The sequence below is a fragment of the Rhineura floridana genome, chromosome 9, assembly GCF_030035675.1.
Source record: "Rhineura floridana isolate rRhiFlo1 chromosome 9, rRhiFlo1.hap2, whole genome shotgun sequence".
NCBI classification, from domain to species: domain Eukaryota; kingdom Metazoa; phylum Chordata; class Lepidosauria; order Squamata; family Rhineuridae; genus Rhineura; species Rhineura floridana.
This window is the reverse complement of record NC_084488.1, coordinates 113,903,284-113,927,478: the sequence shown is the minus strand read 5'-3', so window position 1 is coordinate 113,927,478 and position 24,195 is coordinate 113,903,284. Positions and strand designations below refer to the sequence as shown.

Here is a 24,195-nt window from a genome sequence, read left to right as displayed (position 1 = left end):
TGAACATATTGCTAAAATGGTAGCGATCAGACAGGTAGCAGGATTTTTTTAAAAAAATCTAAGTCGTTTTAAGGGCTATTGTGCAAACCCTGAAAACACATAGACGCACACATGCCACTGGCTCCCCACTACCTTCCCCAACCCTCCTTACCCCCTACAACTCCCTGCTCAAGTGCAGTTACCTGCCCCAGCCACTCTGCTGATTCCCCACTAACCTCCCTCAACCCATCCAGGCCACCACTCCAGGCAGTAGGCTGAACCACAGTAGGCTCATATTCTCTTGGGCTTCCTTGGCAAGTTCAGGTTTTTAGTATTAATTCTCCACTGTTGACGAAGAATCTTCTCTGAGCTCTTCACATCTCTGAAATCCATTTCTGGAGCCCTTCAGTGCCGCCATGTTTGGTCCAGACGCTTCTTCTGCAGCCAGTATTTGTTGCAAGAACTGAACCAAAATGGACATGTTAGTTTGTTTTTAAAAAGGAGCTCTTTGAATGTGCTCTAGAGCAGCCTTCGCCAACCAGGTGCCCTCCGGGTGTTCTGGACTGCAACTTCCATCTGCCTGTGAGCAGTAGTCTTAAAGTATCTGGAGGGCACCAGGTTGGGGAAGCATGTCCAAAGTGATCATTACTGATAATTGAGCTAGATAGAGAGCCAATGTGGCATAGTGGTTAGAGTGTTGGACTACGACCTGCGAGACCAGGGTTCAAACCCCCACACAGCCCTGAAGCTCACTGGGGGACCTTGGGCCAGTCACTGCCTCTCAGCCTCAGAGGAAGACAATGGTAAACCCCCTCTGAATACCGCCTACCATGAAAACCCTATTCATAGGGTCGCCATAAGTCAGGATCGACTTGAAGGCAGTCCATTTCCATTTTCAAGCTAGATACATTTCAAGAACTAAACTGCCACACTACATGAACAGACTGTGTTAGTCTTTAAGGTGCCACAAGACTCTCTCACCTTTGTGGTTCCCTGTGTCCAATTCTGGGGCTGATGGGAGTGGTACTCCAGAATCTTTGAAGGGCCCCAGGATGACTAGAGTCCAATCTAATGTGATATTAAAGAAGACATGTGCAGACCACCTTTGCCTCACCACTGAAATACTGCAGCCCACCTCCACATATTTGAAACCAATAGGCATGGAGACTACCATATGGCCTTGAGTTCTAGCATCCAGAGATTGAGGGCCCCTCCAGACATCCTTTTTTTTAATGTATTCATGATGATTTGTGCTCATGATGCTACTGGAGCAGTCACAAGTGATCCCACTTTCAGTACTATTTGCACTTGTCCTGGGTCGGTCATACTGCTTCATTTCCAGTCAGTGCATATCCAGTAATTTCCTGCTGAAATCCCGTCACTTTTCAGACCACAAATGTTCTGGCTTATTTTTGTCCTGCTTTTGTTGCACAGCAATAATGTGGTAGCAGAACAAACTAAGGCAGGATAAATCCACCACTAATGCACTCTTACTTTGTCAAGAACATGTTGCAGAATACATCTGCAATCAAACGCCAGTCCCGAGGGGCCCTGACTACTAGAATATAAATTCTGTATTCTGGCTCCCACAGCCCAAGCTCACATCACCCCATTGGTGATACTTGAAAGACAGCTATATTCAGAGAAAGACCACAGCTCAGTGGTAGAACACATGCTTGGTATGCAGAAAGTCCCCAGGTCAGGTAGCAGGTGACAGACCCTTCTCTGCCTGAGACCCAGGGCAAGTCAGAGTAGACAATATTGGGACAGACAGGCAAATAGTCTGATGTGATATAAGGCAGCTTCCAATGGTCCTGTTCATTGTTGCTTAGATGTGAAGCTTTCTAGATGGCTACTAGAAGTGCCATCTTTTCCATGTGGCAAAGCCTTTTCTGGACTGTTCAGGAGAAAAAAGAGGTGGGAGACCCCAAGATGCTGAAAAAAGGAATTCTTGAAATGAAAATCCAAATAAGTTTTATTAAAAAGAAAGCCCAACGCGTTTCGGCCACTCAGTGACTTGGCCTTCATCAGGGGATGAGCAGGTCTAAAAAGTATACCTTCAACAATTATGTCTGCATAAATGTGCATGGAGTTTCTGCACTAATTCTGTGCAATTGAATAATGACCATGGAGCAGTATAAACTGGGCCAGTTTGGATTTTAATTTCAAGAATTCCTTTTTTCAGCATCTTGGGGTCTCCCCCCTCTTTTTTCTCCTGTTTTATCTTGGATGCTTACTACCCTCGTTGCTTGCTTTTTCTGGACTGTTACCAGTTCATTATGCAGGCTCAGAAAGGGATGCTGTGTGTTTGAATGTTCCTAATAATAAAAATAAAAGCATAAGAAAAGTCTGCTGGATCAAGCCAGCAGCCCATCTAGTCCAGCATCCTATTCTCATAGAGGCCAAGCAAAGGCTTATGGGAAGCCCAACAGCAGGAGCTGAACACAGTTTAAAAAATAATTTTAGATTCTTCTGCACCCAGCAAACTAGCATGTCGGGGAAAGGCATCGCTGCCTACGTTTCTTCTTTACATTATATTTTCTATTTGAAGTGAGCATTCCCTCTTCTTACAAGGCACATTCAAACACACAGCCTTCTCACAAACCTTGCATCCTCAGATGGCACAGCCAGGATTGTGTCAAGTACTCGCCTAAATCTGAGTCCACCAAACCTGCCTCACAGGTGGTTGTAGGGCTAATTACATATTGCATGCAAATGTGTATCACTGAGCCCCACTGCCATTTCTGAAAAGCCACTTTAGGAGGAGAGTAGAATTTAGAGCAGAGAAGTGGTGAGGGATAATGTTTTGGATTCCTGCAGGTGGAAATATACTATAGCCGCATCTTGGAGTGAGGAAATGGAAGGCAGGGCAAGTGTTAAGTGCCACCATCCTTCCCTCATCAGTTCTCCAGTCAAAATTTACTCCTAAAGCAGTTTTTATTATTTTTTAAATGGTGTTGTGTTGCCTACATATGTTCACATGCAATATGTTGTTTACCTCTTAGCCGCACAACAACCCTATGAGGTAGGTTAGGTGGACATACAATTTTTCCTTTCAAAACTAAAGCTGAAATTCTCAGGATTCTGAGGATGCAACAGACTGGATGCTCGGAGCCAGATTCTGCTATTTATGGTGCCTTATTCATAGCATAAATTTATGAGGGCAGAAGCCAAGACTGTGAGTTTCTGAGGAACGTTAACAGGTTGTGGGATTCTCCCTTCAGAGCCACTTTAAGTGGGGAGAAGGGTGTAGCTTAGTGGCCGTGCACACACTTAGCATGAAGAAGATCTCAAGAAGATCCCTGAGACGGTGGTCAGTTCTGAATGCAGGTGCTTTTCATGACAACCCCAGATCCACACAACTTTTAAGACTGAACAACAACAAAAATGATGTCTCACCATTGCAGACATTATGGCTTCAGTACCAAGCCAGGTTTTTTCTTACACTTGCCCCTTCCTCCTCTGCATAACATTCAGCCTGACAAAGAGTTCTGGTGGATTCAAACACTTGCTCACTGTTTGGTGACCTTTTGGTTGGCCATAATAAGGTGATTTTGGAATGTTTTCAAAATAAAAATCAACCCTTAGCCATGCATGCTAATGTAACCCACTTCTTTGTTCTGAATAGTTTGTTTGGAGTGCTTCTCCCTGAGAAAAGCTTATTTATTTGGCATGCGGCGCATTGGCAGATAATGCCCCTGGAGAAGACGTCATTGTCGCTGCTGTGAAAGCAGTGGTGCTGCTTTGTGCCTGCCCCTTCCTGCTACACTGCACCACTGACCTGAAGCCTTAGAAACCTGTCGCCAGACAGAATAGGGGAAAAAATGGAAATGGACTGCCTTCAAGTCGATCCCGACTTATGGCGACCCTATGAACAGGGTTTTCATGGTAAGCGGTATTCAGAGGGGGTTTGCCTTCCTCTGAGGCTGAGAGGCAATGACTGGCCCAAGGTCACCCAGTGAGCTTCATGGCTGTGTGGGGATTCGAACCCTGGTCTCCCAGTAGTAGTGGCACAGTAGTCTGACTCCCAAGGTAGCTTATGTGCTGCTGCAGAGTCTTCAGCCACATAGTTATAGACTTCCTAATCTACAACCTAAGAATAGGGAAATGCTATAGCCAGTGGTGGCTCCAACATCAGTGGGGCAGTGAATCCACTTCAGGTTTTAGTTTGAACTGAAAGCACCTTGGACAGCTCCTTGAACATTTACACTAAAACCCAGGGCAGATTCACTGCCCCACTGGCACCAGAGCCAACAGCCTCCACCAGCTGTAGCTCAGGGAACATCTGTTTTATATGCAGAAGGTCCCAGATTCAATCCTCAGCATCTCCAGGTCAAATAGAACTGCAAATGTCCCCCATCTGAAAAGCCAGAGAGCTGCTGCCACCCAATTTAGACCCAGTATAGCCAACATGGTGCATCTCAGTTGTTGTTGAACTACAACTCCCATCTGCCCCTGTCAGCATGTCCAATTGTCAGCGATTGTGGGAGCTGGAGTCCAGCAACACCTGGAGGGTACCATGTTGACTATCTCTGGTGTAGACGATACTGAGCCTGATGGGCCAATGGTCTGACTCAGATAAGGCAGCTTCTTATGACTCTAACCTAGGAACATCAGAAGAGCCTGGCTGCTGGATCAGGCCAGTGGCTCATCTAGTCCAACATCCTGTTCTCACAGTGGCCAACCAGATGCTTAGGGGAAGCCTGCAAGCAGGACCTGAGTGCAACAGCAGCACTCTCACGGCTGCTGTGATTCCCAGCAACTGGTCTCTGGAGGCATTTACTGCCTCCGACAGTGGAGGTAAAACCAGAGAGGCAAGAGAATCAATAGATGGAAAGGGAGCAGTTGAACTCGTTCTTGATCACGAACGCAGTTTGACAGATGCGTGCATTTAAGTCTTACGTCTGGTATCCGGGATCCTTTTTCTTCAAGAAATTCCTTAAAAGCACGAGTTCCATGAAGTTGCATGATCTCCATATCCTGCAAAGTCATTCAAAACCAAAGTGGGTAAGAGTCAGCCCGACCCACTTTCCTTTTTCCTCACTCCCCCTTTTGCGATCTCCTTCCATCTCTCTTCCTATTTCTAAATGTCTAGATTCAGACATAACGGAGGCATTATTCATGTTTCCAAGCCCCCAAAAAGTGGAACCCAGGCCTGATGAGACTATGCATACAGATGAACACGGATTCACTTGAGCAGGCGTGATTCTCAACGGCTCCCATTAAGTTCACTGAGATGAATTGCATTGGCTGCCAAAAAGCAGCTGAGCCAGGCTCCAGCTTTCTGCCTTGACCTACAAAGCCCTAAACTTGGGACCAGGGTACATACAGGATTACTCTCTCCCAAGTGGCCCAACAAAGTTAAGATATTTTGAGGTCCTCCTGGTGGTGGTGCTGCAGCCAATGGACGTGTGATTTGTGTCCACTAGGGGGAGGTGTCTCTGCTGCAATTGCATCTTTTCAGGTGGGATCATCTTCCTGCTGAACTTGACGGTGCCACCTTTGACTATATTTCAGCACCGCTCTGAAACATATCTCTTTAACCAGGCCTTTTCACCGTCTCGAGACTTTGATGAAGAGGCTGTATTAGAAATGTTTTATATATACAATAAATAAATAAAATGAAGTAACTGGGCTGCAATTTGGGATGCGTTAGAGAGAAGAATAGATCTGCCCCTCACATCTGACTGGGAATGGAAGGCTCTGCCAATTTTGGTTCTCTAAATTTCTAATTTTTCCAACCTTAAATTCAGTTTTTCCAAATTTCTGCAGCAATTGGCAATAAAAAAAAAATCCTCAAGAAAATTCTCCAGTATTTTAGTGCTAATCTGTCCTAATGAACACATTTGTGTATGCAGTTGTGAACAATGTACACATTTTTGCAAGTGATTTCCTCTAATATAATGCAGTTTTGTATGTTATTTTCACAAATACATTCATTTTAATGCAAACTGTCCCCTAATTATACATTCTGTGAACATTGGTTGGATGGAAAACTGCACTGCAAAATTCAGAGAAGTGCAAATTTTGAAGCATGGCTGTGTTTCAGTTCTCTTGTTGTTTCGGAAAATGCAAACTGAATCGAATTTTTTCCCCATCCCTGAAGCTGACTGGCTTCACTGATAGGGATCCTGCAGGAGAGGGCAACAGGTATTTGAGCACAGAGCACGGACAGAGATACATTGCCCACAGTCAGAGCGGGCTGAGCCGCTGCTGCCTTCCTATTCATTTCCTGCTCCTATTTTACACAGCAGAACTCATAGAGCTAGACAGCCATCTGTTGGGAATGCTCTGATTTGGATTCCTGCATTGAGCAGCGGGTTAGACTTGATGGTCTTATAGGCCCCTTCCAACTCTACTATTCTATGATTCTGTGACAGTATGGTTGGACCATGCTTGTCTACATAGGTAATATGTCCCTATGTCACTCTCTCATTAATTGCATAAGAGGTGAAGAAGGAGAGTCTCGCTTGGAAAAAGAGACCCCTCCTGAGGTATATGGCAATACCTTTTCACTTAACGCCCTCCTTGAATTCCTGATGCTTGCTTCTTTTGATCTTGGATCTTCTAAAGGTTCATTCACTTTCTGTTTTCTCCAGGTCTTTGGGTCCAGGTACCAGGCACCATACCTGATCTTGTCCCTTTTGGATTGGCAAGATTCCTGTATAATAATAAGGAGAAAGAAATAATCTCTGACTGCACTTTTTACTACTTGTCTAGCCCTGGGTGTCTCCAGACTGTCACTATTTTGCAAGAGGGATTCAAGTGTTTTAGTTTTATGCAATTACAGGGGATGAAAGCACTTTGTTGCCCTAGTGCAACAAATACACTTTTAAAACAAAGTGAACTTTTTGCTGTTTGGAAAGTGATGGGAAAATGAACAGAGAAGTGTGGGAAGAATGAATTACTAACAGGAAGACATGCAAACAACCTGCAAGAAAATCATTGTCCTATAACTGCTCCACTGACAGATCAGAAGGAACAGTAAAGGCGGAACAAAAGTCTAACCACCATGAAGCTTTATGCAAGCAAATCAGGATAAATGCTAACAGGTCATCTGGAGGAGGTCACGATGAGAACCTTCGTACATCTGAAGATCCCAGGGCCTGTGGGGTGGAACTACTACATGCAAGTGGTAAACAAGGAGTGGAGGATCCTGACTGCCACATCCCCATTGCAAGGAATCTGGTCCCAGGCTATAGTCTGAAGGCACATGAGGCCACCACCTTGCTGAAGCTAAGCAGGTCTGGATCTGGTGAGTGCCTGGATGGGAGACCGCCTGGGAACCACATGTATGCCACCTTGGGTTTCTACGATGAAAGAAAGGTGGAGTGTAAATGTAAGAAATAAATAATAATAAATGAATAAATAAGGAAGCAAAAGGAGGAGGAGGAGGATTTGCCATGACAGGGGAAAAGGCGGCTTTTTAACCCTTCTCCAATTCAATATTTAGTTACAGAACTATTCTTCCTCTTACTCACAAGAAAGCCAAGGCTGCAAATCTGTACCCTCTCATTTTAGAGTAAGTCCCATTAAATGCACAGAAAGGTGGTTCTGAGTACATATGATGTATACCATTGTTCTTAAAGTTAACTATACAGTGATTTCTTCTGCCAGAGAAGATAGTGACATAATTTTTGTTTAACACAAGTTTTGAAGTCAGTTGCATAGTTGTAGATCCTGCAATCTGACCAGATTACTGATGTTGGTTAATTCTGCATGCTTCTCTCTGGTCTGAAACTGAGAGCACAACGTAAAACAGCCCTGATGGGCAGGGAGGGAATCTAGGAAGACAAGAAGGTGCAAATTACACAAACTCAAACTACCAGGTCCTCTTGCTGGGATATTGCCAAGGTCACCCTCCACCATTTCTCATGAATCCTCCCCCTCTGGATTTGGATGGGAATTGGAACCAAGTTCATGTGTTGTTTTGACAGGAGCCTGTACAACTGCTCTGCAAGGTTGGTCTTGGGCACTCACGCACATTCATAGGAAAAGAATGTGCGCTCCCCCCAACCCACATGCAACAGTCCTGCAAAGCTGGTCTTGGTTAGATAGTAAAAGAATAGCTTTCCCCTTTTGTATCCCTTTCTCTGTTTCTTTATTCCCCTCCCCAGCTGTTTTTGAATGAGGCACCAAGCACATGTGCAGCCCACACAATAGCCCTGTAAGGTTGATCTTGGTCATGTGCATTCATAGGCAAAGAATCATCTCCTCCTCTCTTTTTTGAGTTAGAAAGCTCTCCTCTTGTTTAAGTTTAGAAAACAAAAGGGACAATCATTTGCAGCTGTTACCGCCTCCGCATAGCAGAGGACTCAGAGAATATGTACATTTTCTTTTTCTCCTCTCTGTCTGCCAGGAAAGAAAAGACATCAGAGTCCAAATACGTCAACTAAGGAATAAAACAATGCAAAATAAATAGTTATTTAAACTAGAATAACAGTAAATGAAGTAGTTATGTTGGAACTTTATTACTTATATAGATTTTATTATTTATTTATTACATTTATACCCCACCTTTCTTTCATGATAGAAACCCAAGGCAGCTTACATATGGTTCCCAGGCAGTCTGCCATCCAGGCACTGGGTGCTGGCCTCATGTGCCTTCAGACCATAGCCTGGGACCAGATTTTAGCTGCCTAAAAGCAAAAAGTTGTATTGCCAAATTAAGTGGGTGTTTGTAAATAGGGGATCAGGTCCTGATAGTTTGAGTATGGGTGGAAAAGGGGGAAATCTGTGCCTGCAGCTGCTTGATGCAGATTTCTATGATATCCCTAGGTGTTGGTAGGGTGAAAAGCAGGGAGACCAGCAGAAGGTTGAGCCAGAGCCCATGGTAGCCAGAGCCACTCTTGACTGGTTGTAAAGTAAGTTGGCAAGCAGGTGGGGGCTGGTTGGGGCAGACTGAAGTTGGTGGGGCAGTGGCCCATTCATCTTAATAGACCAGCCTTCACTGACTAGTCCTATAGCAAAACCCAGATTTCAGGGGTACTTTGTGACATGGAAATGGCTGCCTTCAAGTCGATCCCGACTTATGACAACCCTATGAATAGGGATTTCATGGTAAGCGGTATTCAGAGGGGGTTTAGCATTGCCTCCCTCTGAGGCTAGTCCTCTCCAGCTGGCTAGGGCCTGCTCAGCTTGCCACAGCTGCACAAGCCAGCCCCTTCCTTGTCCGCAACTGCCAGCTGGGGGGCAACTGGGCTCCTTGAGACTATGCAGCTTGCCCACGGCTGCACAGGTGGCAGGGCACGTCACCCCTGAGCCACTTACTGTGGGGGGGAGGATCTTTAGCTTTACCAGGAGACACGAGCAGGGATTTGAACGCACAGACTCTAGACTCCCAGCCAGGCTCTCCTCCCCACTGTGCTATACCACCTTAATACTTTGTGACATGCCTCTCCCTTATCCCTTTGCAGCAGAGAAGTGACAGCTGGGGTTATAGTCCCATGTTTGCTGCCCACTCTGTGATGTCTCCTCTCATTCAAAAATGATGTTAGACTAATCTTCTAGTTGCTGCTCTTCTTTACCTTCGAACCTATACAAAAGCTCAGGGAGACAGTCCCCTCATCCCAAACAGCAGCACAGCAATGACAATATTTCTCCACCGAAGTGCCCCACGTGGGAATCCAAGGGCCGCTTACCTTGGAATGGCTACCTTGCTGAGCACTGCTGTTCAGGGTGCTCTGAGGAGGTGGCATTCCAACATACTTCCGCAGCTCGGTGGGCAAATCGTGCAGCTCCACAACATGTATCGGAACAGAGGAGGGGGGCCTGGTCTCATAACTTGCATCAAAGAGACTTATAATGGTGGATTCATCAACGTCATGTTTCTTTCCGCCCTGGAATTCAAACAAAGCAGGTGGCTGATTCATAGGGTCGCCATAAGTCGTAATTGACTTGCAGGCACATAACAACAACAACATACTTTTGCAATTCACAATTGTAAATTCACCTTGCGTATAGATCTAGGAACCAGCTTTGGGTTTTAACAACATGAAACCTTGGGGGTCTTCCATAAAGCTTAGGCTTCTAGTGGTCCAGAAGTTAACCAGTCAAGGATCAGCTGTACCTAAGGAGTTCCCCATCAATCAGCTATTCAATAGGGACAGTAAGCCCTGCTTTGGCTGTTTCCACTGCAGGCATGGCTTGGATTCAGACTGACTAGAAAATCCTTAGTGCAGCCAATTCCAGTGGGGCTCGCTGTCAGCGCTGATCAGTTGATCAGAAGCACTGACAAGCTTCCTCTGCTGCACTAGGGAGTTTTTAAGAAGAGTAGTACATACATGGGGAAAAAAAATAAAGATAAATATCAGTAGATTCCCCTTTCCTTTTTAGGCTAGGAAATTCTTCCACACATATATTAAGGAATCACCTTTGTGGATGTGAACTTTGGACAGCATAGGACTGAAGAGCATAGGAATGCTTGAGGAACTGGAAATTCCTTATATGATATGACCTGATGATCCACACCTCTCGGATTAATATGCAGACTGGAGCTCAAACTATTCTGGATTCTGCTACTGTTGAAATGTACCAAAATAGGCAGAAAAATTGTATTTAAATACTACATATTCAGAGAAAAAAGACACATTTGAAAGGAGTTAAATCCACAGATTAACGTGAAGATGGAGTGAAAAGATGTGAAACTAACACAGCACAGAAATAAGACAGTTCTGGGTTTTCATCTGAACTTCCAAAGAGCTGTCAGCACCTTGGAGAGCTCCCTTGCAAGTCTGGATGAAAACCCGAAGCAGATTCATTGCCTCACTGACACTGGAGCCAACAGTCTCCACTGGCTTCATCTATCCCAGGAGAGAATCACCCAACAAGTCAGTCCTTTTACAGTTCTCACATGTTCATCGCAGCATCAGTGTGTATTGGGACATTAATCTGTAGAGTAAGACCTCTGGGCTTGGAACAGATTACATACTTATTGACGTTATTTTACTTACCAGAGAATCAAACCATCTGCAAAACTCCTTTGTGGCTTGTTTTACATTCTCATCGAGGGGAGGAATGTAATTCAGCCTGGCCTCCCTTTCTCTTGCTGCAACTTCTGTTTTAGAAAACCACTTATAAGGGTCCTTGCCTTTGGGGTCCTTGCTGTAGGAGACAATTGCACAGCAAGATAATTAACAGTGCAATCCGAACTATGCGTATTTTACTCAGAAGTAAGTCTCACTGTGCTCAGCACAACCCAATGCATTTTTAGTGAGAAGCAAAACTCAGTTTTCAATGGGGCTTACTCCCAAGTAAGGGTAGCAGACTTAATGTCCTTCAGTACCTTATTAGTGCAAATAAGTAACAGCATTTAGTATTTGCATGCTGCTTTTCCTACATGTCCAACGCACTTTTTCCTATGTTACAGTGCTAGAGGTATAACTGTGTTAGCCCTTTCCAGGAAAAATAACAAAGACTAACAAATATATTATGGCACAAGTTTTTATAGACCAAGCTCCACTTCATCAGATGCATGATGTGTTGTCCTGACTTACAGAGTTACAAGTATATATATATATATATATATATATGATGGAGGGGGTATAAACAGTGTGGTCAGAAGGAAATTAAAAGCAGAAAGATACAGGTGATGGTTAGTGACCATTACATTTTTAACAGTGACCATTCACCAAAAAGCAAAAAAACAGTTCTGTTGAAAACAGAGGCATCTTTCCATTGGGCTGAATCCACAAGCAATAGCAATGAACTTCTTGATAAATGGTAATCCAGTGGATCGTTGTATATATTCCATTTGTAATTCTTGCGAGAACTCAATAAATTAGAGCAGCAAGGCAGGCAATCACCCCTACTTTTTATTTTCTTTTTTTTTTTTTTTTCAATAATTTTTATTCAAATTTTCATAAAACATACAAGACGAAATCATAAAACATTCAAAGACAAAAAACAAAATCAAAAATAGTTAAACAAAAAAAAAATAAAAATAAAAATAAAAAATAAAGAGTAAAATATTGACTTCCCATTTGTCAAAGATCAGATCAGTTATAAGTCTATAATATATAACAATCCTGTCTCTTAAGTCATATTATAAAATCACTTTCCTCCAATAGTTATCTTACTTAATCATCAAATCTCATAAACATTACTTTATTCTTTCCACAAAAAGTCAAAGAGAGGTTTCAATTCTTTAAGAAATATATCTATCAAATTTTTTTTTTTCCAGATAGGCATATCGATTAATCCATCTCATTACTAATTACTTTTTATTTTCTTTACAAACAGCTGCTTTTTTAAAACATTAGCCTGACAGACAGAAAATATGAGTGCTTCCAGATGAGTGTTTACTGTGAGATGAATGCTCCTCATGCATGCAATTTTTTCACAGCATGTCCCCAAGGCACTGTTGGCATCAAAATGCCAATCCAAATTTTCCTCCACCCCATCCTGTGCACTTAATCCGGATTTACCTTCCCTGGAAAAGTCTGGTAAATTTAAAAAAAACTGTTGCCAATGACTCATTTCCAACATATGATCCTTCACAATATTAAACACCTGTCTGGAAGTACCTTATGCTGGAGAAATGTTCCCTGCCAGTTATCAAAGACGACCATTTTTATTCTGTCTCTCAAAGGCTCTGCAAACGCTGAACCAGTTGAACCCACAAGGTGGCATTCAAGAGCCGATCAATTAAATCTGTGGTTTCATTTTTACGTCAGCTTTCACACAGATCCCCAACTAAACCAAGCTTAACCACAACAAAATTACATGCGATGGCAGCTGCAGACCTCTGGAAGCACCTTATGCTGGAGAAATGTTCCCTGCCAGTTATCAAAGACGACCATTTTTATTCTGTCTCTCAAAGGCTCTGCAAACGCTGAACCAGTTGAACCCACTAGGTGGCATTCAAGAGTCAATCAGTTAAATCTGTGGATTCATTTTTACGTCAGCTTTCACACAGATCCCCAACTAAACCAAGTTTAACCACAACAAAATTACATGCGATGGCAGCTGCAGACCTGTGCATCAAAGCTGCTGTGACTGCCCATGCTATATAAAGCAGGGTGACCAAGAGCAATTTCAAGAGCAAGGTGGCTGGCAGCTGAACTCTCACTACACATCAGCCCTCCTGTCATCTCCCCTTCCCAACTGCTTTGCCCTCGCTGTTTTTCTCCCAGTTGGGTTCTGAGAGCAGAAGGAATCCCTGCCAGGAACAAAATATCTGGGGGCAGCAGTTTCAGGAACATTGGCGCATCTAGCTCAGTACTGTCTACACCGATTAGCAGTGGTTCTTCCAGGGTTTTCAGGCCAGGGTCTCTTCCAGTCCATACACTGAGCTATGGCCCTTCACTGCCTTAGCCATTTTTCTTTACGTTAGGGCTGCAAACTATAGGGAGGGTGATTATGGAATTGGTCCTGCTCACACAAGCAAGTTTTTCCCACCATCCACATGACGCCACTGTGATCAAATCAGAATCAATCCTTGATAAACTCATATAACCTCATATAGCCTCATATAACCTCCCTGCAAGCTTTCTGCAAACAAATCAGGAGGAATGCTCAATAAACAAGGCGCCTGCAAGTGACCTTAGTCTTCAAAGTACCACTACCACCAGACTCCTGTTTTTGCTGTCCACATCCTTGGCTGCTGCAGCACTGTCATTTCAGTAAGTCATGGAGGATAAGGCTATCAGTGGTTACTACTCATGATGGCTCTGCTCTGCCTCCAGGGTTGCTTCTGCATACCACAGGAGGGGAGAGTGCTTGCGGGCTTCCCACGGGCATCTAGTTGGCCACTGTGAGAACAGGATGCTAGACTAGATGGGCACTTGCCTGATCCAGCAGAGCTTATGTTCTTAAATCCATCACTTCAGAGGCACTCCATTGCCCTTTGTCCCTGGTACTCACCTGCTGATCAGCTTGGCCCTTGTTTGTCTCTTTCTTTTGTCTTCTGACTGAGATGGAATTGCAGAAGGAGTTTGACTCTCCTGTTTAACTTCAACATCAGCTTCTTCACTCTCCGCAAGCATCTCTGGGTCCAGGACACTTAAAACCTCCTTGAATAGCTAAGAATGAAACAAACCAGAAATAATTTCTGAGTGGAAATCTCTCACCAGAGAGGCTTCTTTGGACACACTTTGAGGCAGCCATCTTTCAGGCATCTGTGATCTACAACTAAAATGGAGTAAGGATGAAACATTCTGTCAGTTTCGGTTCTCTCAGTTTCTCATTTTTGTTCTGCAGCAATTTATATATATTTTTAATCCTTATTAAAATTCTTCAGCATTTTAGTACAACTTTCTCCTACTAAACACATTTTTGTATGCCATTTTGACTAATGTACACATTTTTGCAAGTAATTTATCCTAATATAATGCATTTTTCCATGTAATTTTCTCAAATATATCCATTTTTATGCACACTTTCCCCTAATATATGTATTTTTGTAAACATTGTTTGCTTGGAGAACTGCATTACAAAATTTGGACAATTGCAAATTTCAAAGGATGACTGTGTTTCAGTTCTATTGTTTCAGAAAATGTCTGGGTTTGTTGTTGTTATGTGCCTTCAAGTCAATTACGACTCATGGCGGCCCTATGAATCAGCGACCTCCAAGAGCATCTGTTATAAACCACCCTGTTCAGATCTTGTAAGTTCAGGTCTGTGGCTTCCTTTATGGAATCAATCCATCTCTTGTTTGGCCTTCCGCTTTTTCTACTCCCTGTTGTTTTTCCCAGCATTATTGTCTTTTCTAGTGAATCATGTCTTCTCATTATGTGTCCAAAGTATGATAACCTCAGTTTCATCATTTTAGCTTCATGTGACAGTTCTGGTTTAATTTGTTCTAACACCCAATGATTGGTCTTTTTTGCAGTCCATGGTATGCGCAAAGCTCCAGCACCACATTTCAAAGGAGTTGATTTTTCTCTTATCCGCCTTTTTCACTGTCCAACTTTCACATCCATACATAGAGATCGGGAATACCATGGTCTGAATGATCCTGACTTTGGTGTTCAGTGATACATCTTTGCATTTGAGGACCTTTTCTAGCTCTCTCACAGCTGCCCTCCCCAGACCTAGCCTTCTGATTTCTTGACTATTGTCTCCATTTTGGTTAATGACTGTGCCGAGGTATTGATAATCCTTGACAAGTTCAATGTCCTCATTGTCAACTGTAAAGTTACACAAATCTTCTGTTGTCATTACTTTAGTGTTCTTGACGTTCAGCTGTAGTCCTGCTTTTGTGCTTTCCTCTTTAACTTTCATCAGCATTCGTTTCAGCTCATTACTGGTTTCTGCTAGTAGTATGGTATCGTCTGCATATCTTAAATTATTGATGTTTCTCCCTCCAATTTTCACACCTCCTTCATCTTAGTCCAATCCTGCTTTCCGTATGATATGTTCTGCATACAGATTAAACAAATAGGGTGATAAAATACACCCGTCTCACACCCTTTCCAATGGGGAACCAATCGGTTTCTCCATATTCTGTCCTTACAGTAGCCTCTTGTCCAGAGTATAGGTTGCGCATCAGGACAATCAGATGCTGTGGCAACCCCATTTCTTTTAAAGCATTCCATAGTTTTTCATGATCTAGACCAGTGATTCTCAAACGGTGTGCCGGGGCACACTGGTGCGCCGCAAGAGGTGGCTAGGTGTGCCGCGAATATTATGAAAGTATATTATTATTATTAAGTTATTTTTATTCATAGTTTAAAATATATTAATACATTTTTAATTTTGTTCATGAAGTGTGCTAGAAAATTTTTATATGTTTTACAGAGCGCTGAGAACCAAAAAAGTTTGAGAACCACTAATCTAGACAGTCAAAGGCTTTGCTGTAGTCTATAAAGCACAGGGTGATTTTCTTCTGAAATTCCTTGGTCCATTCCATTATCCAACGTATGTTTGCGATATGATCTCTGGTGCCTCTTCCCTTTCTAAATCCAGCTTGGACGTCTGGCATTTCTCGCTCCATATATGGTAAGAGCCTTTTTTGTAGAATCTTGAGCATTACTTTACTTGCATGGGATATTAAGGCAATAGTTCGGTAATTACTGTCTATTTATTGATTGCGGTCAAGGACCCATATGTAAAAGCACATAAAAATACATTACAATCAGGTTAGGAAATAAAATCTGTGATACATAAGAATTATACAAAACTCTATTTGGGTAAAACATTGCAGATTGTCGGCATTAGATGGAAGCACGTATTAGTTGGGCCGCATAAACAAACTTGGCAACTTGAATGATGATTCCTTTATCTGAGCCAGAGAGAATAAAAGCAACCATGGCATCGGGAGGTTTATATTTATATTGCGGATTCATCAATATAGGTTTAAGAAATTTGTTTCGAATCTGGGAATATAAGGGACAGGCGAGGATACAGTGGTGGAGGGTTTCAATATTATCAGAGCCGCAGGGACAAATACGATGTTTGTAAGGAACCCCCCTAAATCTCCCATCAAGAATCTTAAAGAGTTAAACCTAGCTTTGGAGAAAGCTAGACGTAATTTGGGAATAGTAAGGAAAGACAAGTAAGGAGCAATCTTACCAAATTCAAAAGTTAATTTTAAATGCAGGGGGGAGCATGTTTTTGAAGCCATGCTAATTGAAGTCTGGTAATCAATATCCTTAAGGCGGGAGCGAACGCTTCTCTTGGCAAATGGAGGACTAAATATTCTTTGGACAGACCCATTCTCAGCAATTTTAATTCTATTTTTTTATTCCAAGTGGAGGGGCAGGTATCTTTCCAATATAGAGATAGAAGGCCCAGTGAAATATTAGATGATATTTTCACCCAATAATTGACAGTCATTAACCAAGCCTGGCATTCCATTGAAGGAAGCCCACATTCGAGCCTAAGTGCCGCTGATGGTGAACATCTCGGGACACCTAGAAGACGGCGTAACAAAATAGAGAGGACAGCTTCAACTGTGGAATCCATACAGTGGATCCAAATTGGTACTCCATATAAAAGTTGGGGTATGATTTTATATTTAAATAGTTTGATAATTGCTGGCACAAAACGACCCCCTTTATAATAAAAGAATCGGAGCAGACTCTTTATAGAGTACCTTGCTTTTGTTACTGCCTCTCTTATATGAGTGGACCAGCTCAAAGAGGAATGGAAGGTTATACCTAGATATTTATATTGGGCAACTTGTGCAATTTGGTGGTCATTAATTGTCCAAATTACTGCATTCTCTGGTATCCCTTTCTTTGGAAGGGTTACCTCTTAATTAAATAGGGGGAATACAGTTTGACATTTTAATGCTGACACCATTGTGTCGATGCTGCCAAAAAAAAGACCCTTGCGTGCACAAGCAGGAACAATCCCACAATAAAGACCATTTTGGAAGCACCCAGAAATTTCCACAAGCAAAATATGCAAATGCAGATACAAGGACATTTCTCAGAAAGGCAGCAGAAATACAGGGCTCACTGTGAGCTGTGCTTATGGCAGGCTGTGCACAAAAACCAGGGAAATGCTTGAGAATATGGTGTCCTTTCAGTTTGGACTACAAATTGTGCCAAGAGTGTGATGACTTCGGCTTCTGTTCCGCTTCAATCTATCACGAGTTTTGTTTCTTTATGCCTCTTAATGCAACAATAAAAAAACGCTACAGTAAAAACCCTCTGCACGCACACACCCTGCCAGACTTGTGAGGTGTAAGATGCAGAAAAGGGAAATTCCTCCCACTGTTGGGCTCATCTAAAAGAGAATCCCCTCTTGGTATCGGGTGAGACATAGCAAAGGATGGCAGTGATGCGTAACGGATTATTCCTTTTGCTAACTCTTCTTCTTCTACAACAAAGGCTCTTACCATATATGGCGGGTGAAATACCAGACGTCCAAGCTGGATTTAGAAAGGGAAGAAGCACCAGAGATCATATCACAAACAAACGTTGGATAATGGAACGGACCAAGGAATTTCAGAAGGAAATCACCCTGTGCTTTATAGATTACAGCAAAGCCTTTGATTGTGTAAATCATGAAAAACCATGGAATGCTTTAAAAGAAATGGGGGTGCCACAGCATCTGAATGTCCTGATATGCAACTTATAATCTGGACAAGAGGCTACTGTAAGGACAGAATATGGAGAAACCGATTGGTTCCCCATCAGAAAGGGTGTGAGACAGGGGTGTATTTTATCACCCTATTTGTTTAATCTGTACGCAGAACATATCATACGGAAAGCGGGATTGGACTAAAATGAAGGAGGTGTGAAAATTGGAGGGAGAAATATCAATAATTTAAGATATGCAGACGATACCAAACTACTAGCAGAAACCAGTAATGAGTTGAAAAGAATGCTGAGGAAAGTTAAAGAGGAAAGCACAAAAGCAGGACTACAGCTGAATGTCAAAAAGACTAAAGTAATGACAACAGAAGATTTATGTAACTTTAAAGTTGACAATGAGGACATTGAACTTGTCAAGGATTATCAATACCTCGGCACAGTCATTAACCAAAATGGAGACAATAGTCAAGAAATCAGAAGAAGGCTAGGACTGGGGAGGGCAGCTATGAGAGAACTAGAAAAGGTCCTCAAATGCAAAGATGTATCACTGAACACCAAAGTCAGGATCATTCAGACCATGGTATTCCCGATTTCAATGTATGGATGTGAAAGCTGGACAATGAAAAAAGCAGATAAGAGAAAAATCAATTCCTTTGAAATGTGGTGTTGGAGGAGAGCTTTGCGCATACCATGGACTGTAAAAAAGACAAATAATTGGGTGTTAGAACAAATTAAACCAGAACTATCACTAGAAGCTAAAATGATGAAACTGAGATTATCATCCTTTGGACACATAATGAGAAGACCTGATTCACTAGAAAAGACCATAATGCTGGGAAAAACAGAAGGGAGTAGAAAAAGAGGAAGGCCAAACAAGAGATGGGTTGATTCCATAAAGGAAGCCACAGACCTGAACTTACAAGATCTGAACAGGGTGATTCATGACAGATGCTCTTGGAGGTCACTGATTCATAGGGTCGCCATAAGTCGTAATTGATTTGAAGGCACATAACAACAGCAAACTCTTCTTCAGTGGTGAAGTCTCTGGGGATGGGCCACAACTGTGTGGTGGAGCAATCCTCTTGTCTGCAAAGGGCCCCAGGTTCCATCCCCAACATCTCCAGGTTGTGCTGGGAAAGTCTGAAACCCTAGAGAGCTTTTGCCAATCAGTATAAGAACATAAGAACATAAGAAGAGCCTGCTGGATCAGGCCAGTGGCCCATCTAGTCCGGCATCCTGTTCTCACAGTGGCCAACCAGGTGCCTGGGGGAAGCCCGCAAGCAGGACCCGAGTGCAAGAACACTCTCCCCTCCTGAGGCTTCCGGTAACTGGTTTTCAGAAGCATGCTGCCTCTGACTAGGGTGGCACAGCACAGCCATCACGGCTAGTAGCCATTGATAGCCCTGTCCTCCATGAATTTGTCTAATCTTCTTTTAAAGCCATCCAAGCTGGTGGCCATTACTGCATCTTGTGGGAGCAAATTCCATAGTTTAACTATGCGCTGAGTAAAGAAGTACTTCCTGTTGTCTGTCCTGAATCTTCCAACATTCAGCTTCTTTGAATGTCCACGAGTTCTAGTATTATGTGAGAGGGAGAAGAACTTTTCTCTATCCACTTTCTCAATGCCATGCATAATTTTATACACTTCTATCATGTCTCCTCTGACCCGCCTTTTCTCTAAATTAAAAAGCCCCAAATGCTGCAACCTTTCCTCGTAAGGGAGTCGCTCCATCCCCTTGATCATTCTGGTTGCCCTCTTCTGAACCTTTTCCAACTCTAGAATATCCTTTTTGAGATGAGGCGACCAGAACTGTACACAGTATTCCAAATGCGGCCGCACCATAGATTTATACAACAGCATTAAGATATCGGCTGTTTTATTTTCAATACCTTTCCTAATTATCGCTAGCATGGAATTTGCCTTTTTCACAGCTGCCGCACACTGGGTCGACATTTTCATCGTGCTGTCCACTACAACCCCGAGGTCTCTCTCCTGGTCGGTCACCACCAGTTCAGACCCCATGAGCGTATATGTGAAGTTAAGATTTTTTGCTCCAATATGCATAATTTTACACTTGTTTATATTGAATTGCATTTGCCATTTTTCTGCCCATTCACTCAGTTTGGAGAGGTCTTTTTGGAGCTCTTCGCAATCCCTTTTTGTTTTAACAACCCTGAACAATTTAGTGTCATCAGCAAACTTGGCCACTTCACTGCTCACTCCTAATTCTAGGTCATTAATGAACAAGTTGAAAAGTACAGGTCCCAATACCGATCCTTGAGGGACTCCACTTTCTACAGCCCTCCATTGGGAGAACTGTCCGTTTATTCCTACTCTCTGCTTTAAGAACATAAGAACATAAGAGCCTGCTGGATCAGGCCAGTGGCCCATCTAGTCCAGCATCCTGTTCTCACAGTGGCCAACCAGGTGCCTGGGGGAAGCCCGCAAGCAGGACCCGAGTGCAAGAACACTCTCCCCTCCTGAGGCTTCCGGCAACTGGTTTTCAGAAGCATGCTTTCTGCTTCTTAACCAATTTCTTATCCACAAGAGGACCTCTCCTCTTATTCCATGACTGCTAAGCTTCCTCAGAAGTCTTTGGTGAGGAACCTTGTCAAACACTTTTTGAAAGTCTAAGTACACTATGTCCACTGGATCACCTCTATCTATATGCTTGTTGACACTCTCAAAGAATTCTAATAGGTTACTGAGACAGGACTTTCCCTTGCAGAAGCCATGCTGGCTCTGCTTCAGCAAGCCTTGTTCTTCTATGTGCTTAGTTAATCTAGCTTTAATTATACTTTCTACCAGTTTTCCAGGGACAGAAGTTAAGCTAACTGGCCTGTAATTTCCGGGATCCCCTCTGGATCCCTTTTTGAAGATTGGCGTTACATTTGCCACTTTCCAGTCCTCAGGCACGGAGGAGGACCCGAGGGACAAGTTACATATTTTAGTTAGCAGATCAGCAATTTCACATTTGAGTTCTTTGAGAACTCTCGGGTGGATGCCATCCGGGCCCGGTGATTTGTCAGTTTTTATATTGTCCATTAAGCTTAGAACTTCCTCTCTCGTTACCACTATTTGTCTTAGTTCCTCAGAATCCCTTCCTGCAAATGTTAGTTCAGGTTCAGGGATCTGCCCTATATCTTCCACTGTGAAGACAGATGCAAAGAATTCATTTAGCTTCTCTGCAATCTCCTTATCGTTCTTTAGTACACCTTTGACTCCCTTATCATCCAAGGGTCCAATTGCCTCCCTAGATGGTCTCCTGCTTTGAATGTATTTATAGAATTTTTTGTTGTTGGTTTTTATGTTCTTAGCAATGTGCTCCTCAAATTCTTTTTTAGCATCCCTTATTGTCTTCTTGCATTTCTTTTGCCAGAGTTTGTGTTCTTTTTTATTTTCTTCATTCGGACAAGACTTCCATTTTCTGAAGGAAGACTTTTTGCCTCTAAGAGCTTCCTTGACTTTGCTCGTTAACCATGCTGGCATCTTCTTGGCCCTGACGGTACCTTTTCTGATCTGCGGTATGCACTCCAGTTGAGCTTCTAATATAGTGTTTTTAAACAACTTCCAAGCATTTTCGAGTGATGTGACCCTCTGGACTTTGTTTTTCAGCTTTCTTTTTACCAATCCCCTCATTTTTGTGAAGTTTCCTCTTTTGAAGTCAAATGTGACCGTGTTGGATTTTCTTGGCAATTGGCCATTTACATGTATGTTTAATTTAATAGCACTGTGGTCACTGCTCCCAATCGGTTCAACAACACTTACATCTCGCACCAGGTCCCGGTCCCCACTGAGTATAGTACTGAGCTAGATATTTCGATGGGTTTTAGGGTGCTTCCCAACTGTTTTTGGGTAAGATTTAATTATATACTGGCAAACTCAAGCTCTGTAATTAAAGCTGTTTTGCAGTGCTTGCACACCCACTTCCACAAGACACTGGACTTTTTGTAACAAGGAAAGCGATGGGAAAATGCAGTGGAAAGTGTGGGATAACATTTGGTTTGATACAAAGTCATCTAACCTCCCTGCAAACAAATCAGAATTAATGCTCTCTAAATAGCCAGCTTCGTCTAATTTCCCTACAAACAAATCAGGATGAATGCTTAATAAACAGATCTTCTGGAAGCACCCCCTGTCAGGATTAGGGATGGGCAAATCTGTTAATTTCAATATCTCCCATTTCCCCCCTCATAAATTAAGTTCTCCATGTTTTCCCATCTGTTTGCAGATACATTTTTTAAAAAGTCGTCATTAAACATTTTGTCAGCATTTTGGTGCGAATTAGGAGTACACACATTTTTATATGCAGTTTTCCCTAATATACACATTTTTGCAAGTAGTTTAATATAATACATTTTTGTATGCCATTTCCACTTAATATTAGCATGTTATTCCCATTTTACCTGGTACATGCATTTTTGTACACATTACTTGTTGGACAACTGCACTGCAAAATTGGAAGAAGTGAAAATTTTGGAGGATGACACGGTTTCATTTTGCATATTCTTTCAGGAAGTGCAAATTAGGTAGATTTCCTAGTCTAAAGTGAGCCTAAAGTGAACTGAGTCAGATTTCTGCCCCCATCCTTTACCACGTGCTGTTAAAGGGAGAGAAGAGGGGCCAGGAAATAAGGGGGCAATCCTTGAGATACAGCTTGTTTCTGTATTAGCCAACTTCTAAATTTTTTTTTAAAAAACTTTGATACAAATGCAGAAACTTACCTCCGGAGGGATGCTTTCTTCCAAATGAGGGTAGAGCGCTAACAGATGTTGGCTGAGGCAGTACTCTATGTGAGCGATGCATTCCTTTCTGGCTTGTAGCATTGGGCTGAGTTTGGAGGTGTTAGTCTGGGGCTTGGTGGGCATCCTTTTGGTCCTCTGCTGTATCCTGCCCAACCTCTCAGGTTTACTAGGGAGAATAATAGGGATGGGTCCCTTCGTGCGTTGGTTGACAATATTGTCACAAGGAGGTGGGAAGCCTTCTCGGAAATCATCCAGCCCGCTTTGCAGGAACCGCCAGCGCTGGCCATTTAAGGAATCTGAGAGCCTGGATTTGTTAAGGGAATGCTTTTGAAAGCATTGAAAGGGCATTTTCTCCTTGCATCTGGAAAATAACAACACACAGCTACTAGGTTTCTCTCTCTTTTTTTAAATGGCCCACAAAATGTAGGATCTTAACTAAAACTTGTTGTCGTTTTGTTATTTTGTTAGCTAAAACTGTAATCAGACAGGTACATACCAGCAAGCAAAAGGAGTAAAATTCCACACACAGTCAGGCATCTAAATCAATGGCACAAGGATAGACGTGTACAAATATTGCATAAAATGTTGCTCTCGGTTGAGAGGCTGGCTGGCTTCTGATTTTTCCACAAAACAGCAAATCTTTGTCTTCAGGGAGAGGAGACAACGGAATGTGTTCCCAGTGGAGTTAAGCATCCTAATGTGTTTGGGACTGGTTGTTGGGGCAACCAGATTCAGCCCAGCTTGTTCGTTCACGGCAGCAGATTTTCTACATGCACAAACAGGACTTTTATGCTGTGAAAAAGTAACCTGAGAACACCAGGAAAAAAACACCTTGATGGTCTGGATCCAAAGAACAATGTAATTAGCTCTGCACACAGCACCCTAAGAGACGGGCGAGGAGCCTTTGTCAATATGAGGGCCACATTCCCTCATGGACAATCTTCCAGGGCTGCATACTAGTGGAGAGTGTGACCACAGACACACACTACTTTCCATTCTCCATCTCGGAGAATCCTTCATCAAGATACATTAGGATACATTCCAGCTGGGTGAAATCATTCGAGGAGGGCCAGTGAGGGGTGTGGCCTGGGCAGAGTCTTGACTAAATAGAGACACCTGGAGGAGGGCCACCTTTGTCCCCCGAGTCTAAGTCAGAGCTTGGAAAAGTTACTTTTTTGAACTACAATTCCCATCAGCCCAATCCAGTGGCCATGCTGGCTGGGGCTGATGGGAGTTGTAGTTCAAAAAAGTAACTTTTCCAAGTTCTGGGTTCCCCACCCCTGCACTAAGGGAATCTGCAGCTTGTGTGTCTTGAACCAGACACCAGCACCTGGCCTAACTGGGCAGCTCTCAGGGGCCATGCACTTGAGAGGGCCCAGCAGAGTCGAAGCGTACACTGTCTGCACTCCGCTACACCCCTTGCACTGCCACCTGCTGACACTTCTCACCCCACCCCCAGCAGGAGCACTGTATCCTATTCCCCCTC

The 24,195-nt window shown here is 43.0% G+C and overlaps 1 protein-coding gene across 1 annotated transcript; it reads right to left on the bottom strand.

Moving 5' to 3' along the window:
* Positions 1-313: 313 nt before the first annotated feature.
* On the bottom strand, positions 314-23,057 carry LOC133364393 (protein FAM47E-like). Its single transcript, XM_061584830.1, has 7 exons — positions 22,689-23,057; positions 13,843-14,000; positions 10,932-11,082; positions 9,621-9,818; positions 6,488-6,640; positions 4,882-4,959; positions 314-442 (listed from the first exon to the last, which is right to left on the bottom strand). Exons 1-7 carry the CDS (start codon positions 23,055-23,057, stop codon positions 314-316), a joined length of 1,236 nt encoding a protein of 411 aa, XP_061440814.1.
* Positions 23,058-24,195: the final 1,138 nt, after the last annotated feature.